At 40.4% G+C, this 16605-nt stretch overlaps 1 protein-coding gene across 4 annotated transcripts in view; it reads left to right on the top strand.

Moving 5' to 3' along the window:
* Positions 1 to 14892, top strand: part of LOC18425306 (uncharacterized) — a 29000-nt gene extending 14108 nt beyond the window's left edge. For all 4 annotated transcript variants that reach the window (XM_006829870.4, XM_020661974.2, XM_088863894.1 and 1 more), the window contains 2 exons: positions 1166 to 1273; positions 14333 to 14892. In XM_006829870.4, the coding sequence (XP_006829933.1) occupies positions 1166 to 1273; positions 14333 to 14647 (423 nt within the window). In that variant the 3' untranslated portion in view covers positions 14648 to 14892. The remainder of the gene's footprint in view (positions 1 to 1165; positions 1274 to 14332) is intronic.
* The last annotated feature ends 1713 nt before the right edge of the window (positions 14893 to 16605 follow it).

Raw genomic sequence — 16605 nt, forward strand, 5'->3', positions numbered from 1 at the left:
TGTGGTTGCACATATATGTAATTCCAGTTCACAACAACATATATTCTTGCAGGTGAAATACGTTCAGATGTTGTGAGTGTGAATGTGCATATTGATTTGTTACTGATATCAGATTAATTAGAAAAATAGTAGCTTATAAAGAAATGCAAATAACTTGAATGTGGCACTTCTAACAACAAATTCCGAATGCTCAACAAATATAGTAACACTTTAAAATTCACTTTTTTTCACTATTCTGAGTGGCATAGAATGAGATATATAATGAAATGTTTACCTTCCATGTGCATAACATATTGAGATGCCCCTTCTGTAACATAACCCAGTAAATACCTAATCTCTTGTATGTGATCAAATTCCCCTGCGAGGCTCCAATATTCTTTTACCCCAATTACAGGGAATCGGGATCCTTTTGCTGCAATCTGAGCTAGGAAAAATTTAAAACAATATAAAAAGAAAACAAAGAAATATGTTGGATATGCTAGGGAAACAAGGGCATAGATTTGAAAGGAGATGATTGAACATTGTTTGGTAACCTAAAAGGTGCCTCACCTGAACCATGGATGCTAGTTGAAATGTTCCCTGATTTCTGGGTTCCAATGGAAACTTCTTAATTATTCATATTCTGCATACCAAGAGAAGCTAATAGGGTGTTAAGAACTTCGGCTAGTTGGAATTGACAGGGGAATGTGTCGGACTTGGGGACCTCATGTCACCTTGGATTATCTCTTTCATTAATTCATATAGTATTTTTCTCTAAACATGTCCTATTAAGTTGCAACCATGGTTTTCTTGTAGATCCCCCAAAGAAAGAGTCTTTTGATAGAATAACATCTAGTATCAGTACTACTTGAGTGGCAGAAACTTCGTGATTGCTGGAATCATGTTCTTATGAGGTCTTCAACCTGTAGGAGAGAATGTGATGCCAACTCGGTCTTATCCTATTCTATGCCATATCAGGGCAGTCTATTAGCTTTTGAGGGGATTTCTTGAGCTGCATGTAATTAAAGTGGTTCTGTTAGTCTCAGATATTGAAAGCACAAAGTTTTAGAGGGTCAATTGATCTCTATTGGAACTCACCAATATCAATTTTGCCGTTTCTATATTCTATCTTTTTATGCTTGTATGTTTAATGGAATCTCATTTTTTTTTCTCCTCTTTTTGGTAGTTTGCTGGGATCTACATATCTGTCAACAGAGTCCATCTTCCATCTAAGAGACTTAAGGGGACCCATCTGGATGAAAGAAATTCTGATATGGAGAACTTTGATTTGAAGGTAGTTGTTGTGTACTTTATTGTGCCTTGTTCACTGAAAATATGCGAGTAAAAATGTATGAAATATTTGTTGTATTAATTAATTCTGAAGGATGTTATCTCCCCAACTTGCTCATAAATCCTTCACATTCAGTTCCTAAATTGTAGTGGTAGTTGTTCTTTACCTTTCTATTGGCTTTATGCTAAGGTAGGACATATAAGAATCTTCTGCCATGAGATTGGTGGTATAGTATTGATTTTCTGTTCCATTTTGGAGGATTTGGCCTAGCGGGCCAAGCTTCTTATTCAAGGATGATGGAGGTGATTCTTACATACTTATACTATTCACCATCGATGTCATGAAATGGGCATGCCTTGGATCTCTTTGATTTGTCTAAATTGCTTGAACTACATGATTTTTAGTTTGAAATCCCCTTTAGGAGAACTAGGCTGGCTGCCCTTACCATTTCCGAGCTACATGTCCCCCCTAAGCTTGATAGCTTCCTATTTAGGATGATTGGGATGTGATTGGGAATGGGTATTGATTTCCTTGAAAGGTTCTTTGTTTTGGAATTCATGCTTGGTCCTATTTGTAGTTCGTTTTTGGAGTGACATGGGAAATTGATGTTTTGGAATTCACTTTCCATAAGTTTCTGTTGGAGGATTTGTGGCACAGAATTTTGGATGTTATGCTATAAAAGGAAAAAGGATGTTGCTTACTCAAGAAAGCTATTTTAGGGTTTATTGATCATGCTTATGCAGTCATTACTAATATTCCGAAGATTGGGCTGGACATTAATGACAGAGCTTGCCAGGTTGGTATTACCTAGTCTGGATAGCAGGTCTTATTAGTGGGCTCTTCAGCCTAGGGAAACACTAAAATAGAAGAAACTAGCTGCCTTGATTGTTCTGGCCAGTTGGCTGGTTGAATTCTATCTTGAACGCTTTCTCGATTCAATGATTTGACCATACTAAAGATAGTATATCAATATTGTAGATTTATTAGAAGTGGATTAGGAGATGGTGTAGTTATGGACTACACAAGAGTTTCATGACACTTTCACTATGGTTTACATGTTAAATGTTTTATGGCACTATTGCCATTGGTATTATCCACAATTACCTGCACATGGGATAGGGCACCCTAGGCTCGCATATCTTGGGCGTCAAACCCCTTTAGGCTTGTGTGGGGCATGGCACCCCTCTACGGTTAGGGAGAGAAGACAAGATAAGAGAGAGAGAGAGAGAAACAGAGAGAGAGAGAGGACTAGAGAGAGATGTGTAAAATCCCTTCCCCACAGGGATATTTACAGTGTAAATTAGGATTTTGGGTCCAAGGTTTGCCATCCTTTGGAGACTTAATCTCGACCGTCGATCTAAGGAGACCTATGGGGTGAAGAGATCTTAGCCACCCATTCCCTAAATCTTGAACCTACCCCACACTAAGAAGCCTTAACTTGTCCCAAAGAGAAACATTGGGTAGCACCCATGAATGAGGACTATTACACCATAGTCTATTGTTTGGGAACTTATACTTTGACCCCATGACCAAAAACGCATAGGGTGCAAATGGATATTCAAAAGGAAGTTGAACTTAGAGGGGAAACTAGAGAAGTATAAGGCTTGGGGGGAAACTAGAGAAGTATGAGGCTAGACTTGTAGCCAAGGGTTTGACCTAAAGGGAGGGCACTGACTATGATGAAACCTTCTCTCCGTTGCCAAGTTCCCATCCTTTAGGATTTTGATTTCCACAGATTCCCACTTTGACTTCTAGCTCTACTAGATGGATATCAAAACAACTTCTCTAAATGGGGAGATAGAAGAGATGTCTATATGAAATAACCTAAGGGGTTCATAGAGAAAGGGAAAGAAAACCTTGTCTCTAAACTTTGCAACTCCTTTTATGGCCTTAAACAAGCTTCACAATAGTGATACATCAAATTTCAAGTGACCTTATCCAAGGCAAGGTTTACCTCTAATGAGGATGACTACTACATTGACAAAGGTAAGTGGGAGTGATGTAGTGTTTATTTTGCTCTATGTGGATGACATGTTGAGCATCAATGGCTTGATGACACTCGTGTTGGAAATGAAGGCATTCTTTTCACAACACTTTGATATGAAGGATCTATTGGGAAGGCTTCTTATGTTTTTGGTATTAAGATATTATGAAATAGAGCAAAATCGAACCATTCAACTATCTCGGGCAAATTATTTGCAACAAAATATTGGAGAGGTTCGAAATGGATAATTATGGGCCTATATCTATCCCAATAGACAAAAAGACTAAGCTGAGCCCACAAATGTGTCCAAATGAAGAAAATGAGAAAAAGGCTATGGAGAGAGTGCCCTATCGCAATCCAGTAGGGTCACTCTTGTATGCTATGTTGGGAACTAGACCGGACTTGTCATTCGTAATAAGCATGAATAGTCAGTTCTAGTGTAATTTTTCATGGAACATTGGAAAGCGTTAGGAGAGTTTTAAGATATTTAAAGGGACTATAAATCATGCACTTATGAAGGAGGGCCGGATATCATAGTACAAGGGTACTTAGATGTGGATTTTCTAGGGGACCTCTCTGACTTGAAATCCACATCAGGATATTTATTTATGTTTGGTAGTGTGGTAGTATCTTGGAAGTCTAAATAAATAGGATGTTGGAGCACCATCCACCATGGAATCTGAATATGTGGCATGTTGTCTAGCATCTAAGGAAGTAGTATGGATGAAGAAGTTCCTCAATCAACTCAGATTTGAGGCTATACGATGCACATTTGTGTGGATCTTTTGCAACAGCCAGCCTGATCTAAGTGGCTAAGGAGTCATGCTTTCATAGGAAATCGAAGCATATCAAGGCAGGCCGTTACCACATTCGGAACTAGATCCAACTTGGAGATATAGAGGTCATGTATCCTCCGACAAAGGCAATGTAAGCAAACCCTTTACAAGGTAATTGAAATGTGTTCACCAAACATGTACATGGGATGGGCTTGAGTGAGTGTGAGGGAGAGTAATTGTATGGCCTTCAAAGGTCACGTGGGAGATCTAGGGGTTTTGTGGCCATTTAAAGGCCTTATGAGAGTAAGTAAAATATTAAATCATATTGATATGTTAACTCCTATGAGAGTAGGGTCCGTTAGGACCGATGGGGTGTGTTTTGAGATGTCACGAGTCACCCAGGCTTGATGGGCTAGTCCTGAGATAGAGTTTGAAAACCCTGTAGCACTTGGCATAAGGTACAACTATGGAGGATTTGTAGGGTTAGCCCTTGATGAGGTTGCAAAAATGCATAGGGTGGTTTATTGGCCAGGGGTTATTGTGACCCTTGTGCGTGGTTGGTGGGCCTAAGAGGAGAATTGCTAATTTCTCATCCTCGCCATCACTCATGTACATATAATACTCGTGTTTGGGAGGCGATCCATTGGTGTGTGACATATACATGTGTAGATAAGAGGACACTTGCACCATTGTGATTGTGTATGTATGTCCAAAGGGACAAGACTTGTCCTCAGAGGTGGGCTTGTAATCCACAAACTAGAGCCACGTTATATTCATTTATTAGCTAACTTTCATGTACCAATCATGAGCCTCTACGATGGACTACGGGTTATGGTTCCCACTTGATTATATTTAAAAATATTTTCTTTGAATTGATCTCAAAAATGAATTTTTAAAAATGCTTTGTATATTTTATTTACTAAAAAACATGCAAAAAATTGATTTTTTCAAGTTTTATAAATGCAGAGCAATTTTAAAAATACTTGATTGTTTTTAAGAATTTTTTCAAGGTTTGGGTTTTCAAATTATAGGGGGCATGTGGGGGACCCATTTGGATTAGGGCCCAACACATGGGAGGCACTAACTTGGTGTGGCGTGGAGCCCATAAGGGGTACCCACATGCCTCCCATGCTTCAACCTCTTCTTCTCTCTCTTGCTTTCCTTTTTCCCAAATCTTCTTGAAAGAAGACCAAGAGTTAATGAATATTTTGATTGGTATTTCATTGAGAGAATTGCGTTTTTATGGCAAGTTGTTCCATAACTGAAAATTTTGAAAACTTGTACGTTAGTTTCTTACAATCAAATATTTGATGGAAATGGATCAAGGAGGCTGAGGGACGAGGGTTCTAAGACCTTCCCATTAAAAGGATGACTGAGATTGATAGCCTCTCCTCACCCTACAGATCTTCTTAGATCGACGGTGAAGATTGAATCTCCTTATGATGGCAAACCCTACAGTCCAACAATGCTAATTTGCATCTATAAATATCACCTTGGGTGGTCTCTTTATAGAAGGACCTAGACTTCTCTCTCTCTCTCTCCTCCCTAAAGGTCCATGCCACTCTCTCCCTCTCTCTCTCTCTGTGTCTCTCTCCCCTTCTCCATTTAACCTAGTCCAAAGGAAGATACAAGGGGTGGCACACCCCAAGCCAGTGGCCTAGGTTTTGTGAGTTTGCCCTTCCCTTGTGAGTTAAGGTTTGTGTTTGAAACTTGGTTATGCTCTCATACTAGAATTCGGGTTTTGCCTTGGCTTCCCATTTTATGAGATTAAGTGAAAGACTTAGAGCACATGCGCCATCAGTGTTGGAGAGCCAGATTGGGGTTTAACAAGTCCTTGCAAGTATTCTAAGGCAAGGTACTTTCGTATTTTTTTCAATTCCATATCACTTGATCTCATCTTAAGCATTGTATTTGTTTTTTGATTTAAAAATGAATGTTTATCTAAGTGGCATGCAAGTGAGGATCGTAGGATTGTTTTGTTTTATTTTATGAATGAAACTTGTAATTTTATTGACTTGTAAGTGTTCTAGCCAGTATACATATAAGAAAGCAAGAAATTTTTTTAATTGTATACGCTTGGCTAGATCACATAATCCACCTTTCATGTACATCCTTTAATCTGGATCCCAATACTGTGGGGGAGCTTGATCCAAACTTATTCGGGATCAAATGATAAATTATATAAGACCAATATCCATCTATTTAAAAATATTGGTCCATGAGAGATCTTAACTAGTACAATAGTATAATATATACTACGTTACTATACCACACTGCTGTGCAATATACTATTGTGCTACTGCAATAGACTGCTATATTATACATACCTTGGTCTCCCATTGAGCCTCGGTATGCCACATCTCTCCCACTGGGGCCATGTCATTGACAAATTCGATCAGAGGCTTGCGGGTTGGAAACATAGTTGTTCGAATTGGGAGCGGGAACGGTACCGGGATCGGGATCGGGATCGGGATCGGGATCGGGAATGGCGGATCGTGAAGATGCTAGAAGATCCCTATGGTTGGAAACACCATGCGTAAAATGCACATATTGGGGATCTAGATCCCCAAATGTTATGGATAGAGATTCCAACCTATTGGGGATCTTGATCCCGACCTTTTGGGATCTGGATCCTAACTTTTTGGGGATCTTGTTTTAAAGTCTAGGATTATGTATATTTTTTAAAGTAGGGATCTCATTATTGATAGCAAGTAAGCAATAATTGTGTTGCTAGTTGGTTATAAGCAAAGAAAATCATCAGTTTGGTTGTTGTCTTGGTCTGTAAGGTTGCTATCGAGATCCTTAATACCAAAAATCAGGATCCCTATCAGTGGGGTTAGAGATCCCAAAATTTAAAAATCAAGATCCCTGAGAGGTCCGTTTGGGGAGCGACATAATCGATATCCTAGAAGGGATCGCTTACCAAAGTAGGAGATCCTAGTAACTATTTTTGGAAAGGTAGATTCTTCTCCTTCTCCAATACCCCAGTGTATCAAATGTCCCTTTTCCATCGTCCAACCTTGTTCGCTACTACACTCGAGAAGACAATGTGAGACTTCTTCTGATCGGGAGAAGGCTACCATAAATAGCACCTCATATTGTGGTCCCATATTGTGCACACCTAAGGTTGGGGGAGGGGGGGGTTTGGGTATTAACAACCTCAGATCTCATAATACCGCCCTTCTTGGTAAGTGGTGGTGGAGGTTTGCTACTCAACCCAATCAACTGTGGAGAGATTTCATTCACCATAAATACTGCTATGGAATAGATACTTGGGCCCCTGCATGCAAGACTACTCGTTCTGGACGTCCCTAATCCACTGCCGTAGCCTTTTTCTCCAACATATTAGGTTCTGCCCGAGGGAGGGGTACAAGGTTCGTTTTTGGACTAATGTTTGGATTGGCCATTCCTCCCTTGGGGAACAGTTCCCAACCTCTTTCATCTTGCTCGTGATGCCAATTCCACCGTGGTTGACAATTTCAGCACCTCCAACTCAGTTCGAACCTAGAACCCCAACTTCAGAAGACATAATGCTGACCATGAGTTGGGAGAGTTCTTGGCATGGCTGAACTCCTATACTAAGTGTTCCGCCCCCCAACATGGGATGACGAAATCTCTGGTCACCTGCTACTTTTGGAAACTTTTTTGTTGGTTGTTTTGGGGTCTCACCACAAGTAAATATACATCACGGTAGACATCAGCTTCCAAATAACCAGGACCAAAACCAGGGAATTTGGAGGCACGAGAGGAGCTCGCTTTTTTCGGAGTTTTAAATGCCCATGTCTTGATAAAATTCCGAGGTGCAAATGGGTCCTGGCGAATATACTCCCATGATATAGCTACATCAGAATACAATTCCTGAATTTCTCAATTACACACTCATGTAACCCGTACAAAACCACAGTCTCAAAAATACCAATATGTCTTTCCAATCGGTATGATACTACAAACATCAATTGGAAACATACTTTTCTCTCTCACTACAAAAATCATCATCCAATTGGTAATACAGACATCGATTGTGATCACTAACTTCACTCTCTCACCACACGTCAATCTTCCAATCGGTATAATATCACTCCAAATCGATTGGAAACAGATTTCAGTATCAACAAATATCTCTCTCATTACAAAGTGCTACAAAAGATCTACTAGGAACCCTGTCAACTTCTCTTCTTTAGCTAGGTTGCCAATGGAGAGCATGGGCATGAGGGCGAGGAGCTTGAGTGCCAAAATCATGAAAGAGAGAGATCAAAAACTGAAAAACAAGAGAGAGCTAACTGTTATACTTCTTGTAATTAAGAGGAAGCTCATGAGGTGTTTAACCCTGTAGAAAGAAAGAGAGTCTCTTATTGCCTCATCATTTTTTATAATACGATATATTCCATATAAAGGGAGTGAAGCCACATTGAAAGAAATGTGGCATCAAAACAAAGAATGAAGAGATGCCATAGAGAGAGAGAGAAGATGGTGGTCCTTAGTAGTGGTCCAAAGAGACCACAAAGAGCCAAATAGAAAAGCAACCAAAAAAGGTGGTTTTGACGAGACCACAGAGCCAAATAAAAAAGCAACCAAAAAAGGGTGTTTTGAAGCACAAAAATAAAACTCCAACATTTTTCAGTGCCCTCTTTCTTTCAAACCTTTCCTTCCCCACCTACAATATCACATCCCCCCTACCCCTGGCACCCAAAGCTTGGTTTTCTTCAGTTCCATCAAATACAAAGAAGGGTTGTTCCTTTATCCAACCGGTGTGTTATGTGTCTGAAGGCCAAAGAAACAAATGCACACCTTTTTATTCACTGTGAAATTGCTAGCGCTGTCTAGAGTGACTTGCTTCGTTTATCTAACTGATCCTGGGTAACCCCACAATCTGTCCCTCAACTCTTTCAAGCCTCTCTATGCACCTCTTGGCCTAAGGCATGAAAACTTCTTTGGAGGGCCTCAATTGCGGCGGTACTCTGGGTGATTTGCTTGAAAGGAAACAACAAAATCTTTAGGGGTGAGGGAACATCAGTGAGCTCAATGTTGAAAGATTTCTCCTACTTTGATCTTTATAGTACTGACAAGCTCTTTTCAAGTTGAGACCTCCTAGGATCTCTGGAGCCTCCTTGTGGAGACCACCGGATATAGGAACAACCAAGATGGTTGCTTGCTTGTCAACCTTGGACCTTCCGGTATTGGGGGTATTTACAGATCTCATGAAGGTTCTGTCCTTTTATCGTACTCTTCCAATCGGCATCACAAACTCTACCCTTGCAGAGGCTCTTGGCCTCTTAGAGGTTCTCCGAAATTTCAATCCCTGCTAGAAGCCTGATCTAATGGTTGAAGGAGATTCTAGGAATGTCATCGCATGGGCCAGCGGCTTTGCGGATTGCCCAAGGAGACTACACCACTTTTTTGATGAAGTTTCACACATTTGCAGGGGCCTTCATGTTTCTTGGCAGCGCATCTATAGGGAAGCAAATGAAACTCTTTGGCTAGGTAGGGTCCGCATCTAATGGGGGAACATTGCCTACATCTTCACTGCCATTATCTTGAGGCCCCAGTCCCCTGGATTGTTTTCTTTATGCCCCATTATATCTCTTCCTTGTCACTGTAAAGCATTTTTTGAGCCCTATGGGGTTTTTGTATAGGACACTAGTGAGAGTGGTTGCCTAATTTTTTGTACACTCCATCTTACTCAATACAAAGTGAACATATTAAAAAAAATATAATAATATTGTGCAATATACTATGTACTACTATACTGTACTCTATGCTAGTATTTTTAGATTTACAATGTAAACTACATAATTTACAGCATCATCATCAGAATCTTATTCCAACTATTTGGGGTTGGCTACGTCAAAGCCTTTTCCGCCATTCTGCTTTAGTAAGGGCCATACCCTCGGTTAGACCATAATTCACCATATCTCTTCTCACTTTTTCTATCGATGTCCTTTTGGACCCTACCCTTGCCCCCCTTTTAGAGCATTTCACTAGAACCAAATCACCTCTCTTAACCGGTGCTGTTCTAGGTCGATGTTGCGCATGCACCTAAGTCTACTTTCAATCATCTTATCACCTATTGGAGCTACCCCTATCTTCCTTTGGATGTATTCATTCTGAATTTTATCTCTTCTTGTCTTGTTACTCGTCCATCTCAATCTGAATTTTATCTCTTCTTGTCTTGGAACTTACCGGACAGGAAATTTCACTACCTTAGGACCATTATAGTTACGGCTGCCGTTCACCGGGGCTGCGGTCGCTGGCTCCCCTGTCGCCAGGTCACCAACTTCCTTGACCTTCGGCTCTAGGCAGAGTTCACATTGACAGGAAGATTTGGCACCTCGATGTTGACTCTTCGCCACCTGGGCCGGTAGTACGTTCCAAGGGTTGTGCTGTTCACCCCATTAAAGCAGTACGTGAGCTAGGTTCAGAACGTTATGAAAAAGTTCTGTTCGTAGTGGAATCTAAGGTAGCTGAGTATTTGCAAGGTTCCCCTCAGACATAGTTGCTCCCTTCTCCTACTTCGGGTCCTCTGATTAGAATTTGGAAGGAGAACGAAGCCTTTGTAACTCCATTACAACCACAACAAGATTTCCTGGTGTTTCGCTTGATTCTCACTCGTCTATTCATAATCGATCGGTTGCTCTTAAGGAACTTCCATTGCTAAGATAGAGGGAGCTCTTGAAGAGCAATGCACGAGCGCGTGAATATTCTACTATACCACATTTCTAAACTATACTACTATGCTATACCACCCTGCTCTATATCACAATGCTAAGGATTCTGGATCCGCTGTAGCTTAGGATATCAGTACCTAATAGTAAGGATCGAGATTTTAAAGTGTAAAATTGGAGTGATATATATATATATATATATATATTCTTATCCTTGGAGCGCTGGAGCATGAGTCAGCCCTTGGTTGGAAGAGCCGAGTAACTATGGATGAGCCGACCTACATTTCAGGCAAAAATCTACCCCAAAGCAGCGATGGAACATGGCAAGCTCACAGAGTCTCTCCCACAAGACAAGTTCCAAGAATGTCCGCAAAAATGGGGAGGCACTCTCATTGAGGTCTTCAATGGTTGAAAACCTCATCCACAACAAAGATTTACACAAATTTGGAAGGTCAATGGAAATTTGTCACTATAGCCAAAGGTAACAACCATATTATCTTCAGATTCAAACTAAGAGAGGATATGAAGAAGGCAATCAATGGAGAGCCTTGGTTTGTTAGCTGGAAGACCCATGAAACTCAGTGACCCCTTTATCGGCTATAATTTGCACCATCCCCTTATGGGCCAGGTTACTACCTTCCATGATACCTTTGGCCACCAGATCTGCTAGGTCAAATCCTGTGTCAATGGATAGCTATAATCATGATTGCAATCTAATCGGCTGCACAAGAATCCCTGTCAAAGTCAAACAAAAGTAAGAGCTCCCCACTGAGATATGGGTCAAGACAATTATCGTGGAAGGATTCCTACAAATGATCTAGTATGAAAAGTGTCTCCAAACAACACTCCTACTGTGTGAAACTGGTCATGAAACACAATCATCCAAGTAAAGCCCGAAACATATTGAGAGAACAAAAAAGAATGAGAAAGGAAAAAATTCGGAGACAATAACACGAGGGAACAAAACTTGCAAGCAAGAATGGAAAATGACCAGTCCCACCCAAACCCTTATTTATCTTGTCTTTCTCCTCCTACTTCTGCCCATTTCGTTTTCTCTCTGCCTATATGTGCTGGCGGATGGCTCAATAGAAACAGAAACAAGCAAAAGCTCCAAAAAGTAAGTGTTGAAAATATCAGCTAGTTATTGAATGGTTCTTGCCCTAAAACATGAAACTCAGAAGAGTGCAATGCACAGAAAACTAGTCGGAAAGAAAGCCAGAATACAGCTTGAAACCAAGGGAAAATAGCACAAACCGAGGAACTACAGCTGGATTTCCTTTTCTAGCAGTAGGAATACAGTTATCTAGCCGTGGAGATTCATGCTAAAGCCTCACTAGCTCCTGACAATCTAGCTCCAAGTCCTTCAATGGATGCTTCAGGGTGGGTTACAGAAAATAAAACTTAAGATTTTCCATACTGGCTGCCATTGTTCAATACAATCCAACAAAGCCCAAAAGGTAGCATTGGAAAAAATGCACATCCGTACCATGGAGTTCACAATGTATAGGTAGAACCATTAAAGCACATGCTATGCAGACAGTGCAACCTCCTTCTATATATTATCAAGATACAAATGCCAAAAAAGTCCAAGCTGTATTTGGAAGCTAGGGTTGTCAAGAGGTTCGGGCCAGTCCATGGGCTTTTGGCGGGGCCCAGTTTTGGGTGGGTTTTCGGGTGCATGTTAAGGCCCGTGGGCTTGGCCTGGTAGATCCAACATACTTTTGGCACTGAGCAGAGGCCAGGTGCTTCTTTCGTACATGTTAGATATATTAAATATTTCTTTTTCCATTTTATTTAGGGCCCAGCCCATTTTCCCGGTCTGGCCGATCTCGAGCTTGTCATCATGAATTCGGCCTGGTTCTGGCCAGGCCTGAAATTGAACTTTCTGGCCTGGGCTTATTTCAGGCTGGGCTTTGGCTTATCCTGGCCTGAACCTGGCCCGTTAACAGCCCCAGATGAAGCACAACCTATAGCACCCGACCAGGAAAGTGAACATGCTCCAGATATATGCTACCAAAGGGATACGTGTAGCACAGAAACACAGTAGTATGGTTCAAGATGGTGTCAAAATAAAAGAACTCCCAAGGCAGAAAGAAAAGACAGAGAAGTGATATCCTTTGCAGAGCTACTTGTAAAGGAATGTATGGCAGATATGGTAGTGAAATATGGAAGACATTATTGATTGAAGAATTATCAGCGAAGAAATGAAATTCAAATCAATAGCATGCCATAGACTATCCTAAGTTATAGAGGCGCCATAACAGGAACTCCTGTACTTATAGTCGCAACTGGATTATAAACCATGGAGCTTATAGTCTTGTCCTTAATTTACAGTCTTTGAATTTAATACAATGGGTGGATTCTCATATAAACCCCCTCTTTGTTACGGAAAAAATATGAATACTTAAAAAATGCAGCAAGCTCTTCAATCATCAGAGGACTTCCTGGTTTTTGCATGACCCATGTTTGGTTCTCCAATTCCAGTACAGTCATTTCCATATCCAACAAGAGGCCTTATTGATTTTTCCACAACCTTATCTTGGAAACCTAGCTTGTATCTTCCTATCATCAAACAAAAGCCTGTTGCAATTTCCACTTTTGCTTATGTGCTCCCCTGTCTGTGCCTTTGCTATCTCCATCCCCAAAGTATGCAAATGTAATTTCCCTTTTGTATTTTCAGTGTATTTAATTTAGTCTCCCTACTCTCTTTTCTACATCTGATCTAGATATCTACATTCGGAAATTAGCTCGATATTAGATTGAGCATGTGCAAGACTTGCACACATCATCAATTTGAACATGAGCAATGATACCATTGAAAGAAGTGTACTTTTGGAAACTTAGTGATGTGTGGTAATTTCTGGAGGTGGTTGGAGGTTGGCTGTATAGATACTTTGAAATGGATAGGTTGTATCATTCTTTTGAATTGTTTAGTACCATTTAATTCGTGAGGAGCTGGATGTGAAAAAACTCTCATGTCCTGTTCTGCAGTAGAGATGGGATTAAAGCACTACCATCAACTATAACCGTAAAAGAACCAGATTCCGTAAACAACATAGAGGAAGAATGAAGAAAATGAGTCACTTGGGCCGTAATCCTGACTTTCATTTGTTCCCCTTATGGCCTGGTTGGAGGCATGTTTTTGCACTCCTAAATGATGAATTGGAAGAGCCCCTAAATGTTCTCATGAATGAATGCAATAGGCATGAAATGTTCCTTATATTTGTTTTCTGAGTGGACAACCTTAATTGCGCCATATCTCTTCAACTCATCGTCTTGAGTGTACTTAGCTGAGGGATCACAGGAGCATTGGCTTCCATCCATGACATATGTGTTCAAATGGCTATTAGGCTTTCATTTCATGATGTAGCTCCGCAATCCTGCATCCATCGTAGTTTTCCCATTGATTGATACTGAAATGCACACTGCTTTGGCTTTATGACATCCTAGACAAATGCTACAGATCCATACAGTTTAACTGCAACTTATTATTATTACCTTAGTGATGATCTACCTTGTAGAAGCCGTGAAACAGTGAAATGTGGATAACTGCTGGTTTTCTCTATGCTGCTAACTTGGCTTTGAAGGATGACACTCCACTATTGGAGGTCATAATATAACAGATGGTCTTCCTGTGCAGGCTAATTTCAGGTTGAAAAGACCTCGAGATTCAATTCCTATGGATGACAGATCGAGGTTAAAGCAAGTGGCATCTGAATCTCAAGTGCAAGCAGCTCTCTCATATCAATGTCTGAAAAAAGACATGGTTGGTGAAACATTTGAATATCGAAGTAGCCAGGTAAACTCAAACAAGCTACAGATACCTTCAGGTTGTTATCAGGATTCACGTGTTAGTGGTTTGGAGGTTGGGAAGCGGAAGTTAGGAGCCAATGGGGATCCAATAGAAGAATCTGACCGCAAGAAAAGAGCTCGGTTTTTACAATCAAACACATAGGAGTGTGTCATGGGGATAGTGATTCAGAACAGATTACTGATTTATTCTTTCTAAAGATAAAAGAAAAAAAAAAAGATAACACCCGTAACATTAAAAAAAAGGAAAAAAGGACAAAAGCTTGTAATATTCATGTAAGAAGGGCCAGTCATACGGTTAAAAAATCTGTGATGATATTGGTTAGTGACTTGGATCCCTGCTCTGCTTGTTAGTACCTATCGTTAAAATTAGCATGGAAGACGTTAAAACATTCTACGGTTGCACCTCTCAACAGATTATACAAAGATGGACGAACTTTAGAAACCTCTAAATCTAGAATAACCATATGATAATAATCTTGCATGGGCCAATTTTACCGTTGCTCCAAATTTACTGAAAACCTGGAGTCCTAAAATCTGGAGAAACCGACTCTTTCTGCATCTTACATTAAAACTGTAAACCGAATATTTGGATGTCCTATACCCCTTGTATCCGTGTCCTTCCAGCGTATTTCTTGTCCACGTAAACTTCAAACTTGGGAACATCGACGAGTATGAAATATTATTAGATGGAAAGGATGATTACAATAATCCTCAAGATATTACAATAAAGACTCCGAACAAACCAAAGAACCAAGAGCACCTCCCTTCTTGGCTGGATCATCAGCAATGGCATTGGCCTCACGATAGACAAGTTGGAAGCTAACAATACCTTCTGGCGATATCTATCTAATTTGCAGCTACATAGATCGAAGACGCCAAGAACATTAGCCGAATCCCCTTCAACTGCCAATGCATTCCCCAATCTCTTCTCTCGCCATAAGGTAAGACCCTGAAGAAGAGCTGCCTATTTTGCAAAATTGGAAGCAGCAATACCACACGGGCCAGCATAGCAAAAGACAATACCACACGGCCAGCATAGCAAAAGATAATGGCTCCATCATCTCTATAGACCCCCCCAATCCTTGCCGTACCTGGATTTCCTATCGATGATCCATCAAAATTCAATTTCTAGCACTTGCAAATAGGTGCATCCAAATATCTCTTGGCATAACTTTAAGGAACCTTAAAGTAACCAAGTGGGCCAGATTTTGATGAACATCCACACAAGAAACCCCCCCCCCCCCTCCCCCTTGCCCAATCTTCTTTTGTAATAGCAAACCAACTCCATAGACAAAAAGAATTCTAGCTTTCAAAACCTCCAATTCCATAATCACACCATCAAACATCTGCCTATTTCTCTCAAGCCAAAGTTCCTTACAAAATTGCTGCTCGAAATATGTCCCATAACAAACTTCCTATCTTGGGGATACCACAAAGTTTAAATTGAGAAACAAGGTGAAAAACCGATGATGGAAGAGCAAGAGAAAAACCTACCATTTGCATAGCCCAACACCACAAATTGTATGCACACTGATAGTAAAGAAAAAGATGGTCATTCGATTCCCCATCACTTTTACAAAAGAGACGCATTTACAATCAACATCCTTTTCTGAAGATTATCAACAGTTAAAATTTCCCTTGAGCCAAAATCCATATAAAGACTTGAACCTTATGAGGTATCTTCCATTTCCAAATGTCTTTAAGAGCTGGCATGTTCCAGCTAACACGACCATGAAACAAAATGTGATATGCAGATTTGATAGAGAGCACTCCACTAGCTTTTAGATCTCAAATAACTTCATCTATAGCCTGCTGCGAGAGATACACATTATGCAACAATTGTAATAATTCAATGTATTGATCCACCGCATTGAGGCAGTCGACTATATAAACAATTAATATTCCACGCCACTGACTGGCCCCTTATCTCTCCAATATCACAAACCTTAGCTAGCGGCTGAGCACATCTTAAAAATAAATAAGGAAACATCATATTAAAGGGTATATCAGTCAACCATTTAGAATGCCAAAAAAGCACGATATCCTTTTTATCAACTGTCCATCTTAAATAACTCAAAACAATAGTACGCATGGACAACA

This window comes from Amborella trichopoda, chromosome 4 (assembly GCF_054954075.1).
Source record: "Amborella trichopoda isolate Santa Cruz 75 chromosome 4, AtrichopodaSantaCruz75HAP2 v2.0, whole genome shotgun sequence".
Lineage (NCBI taxonomy): Eukaryota > Viridiplantae > Streptophyta > Magnoliopsida > Amborellales > Amborellaceae > Amborella > Amborella trichopoda.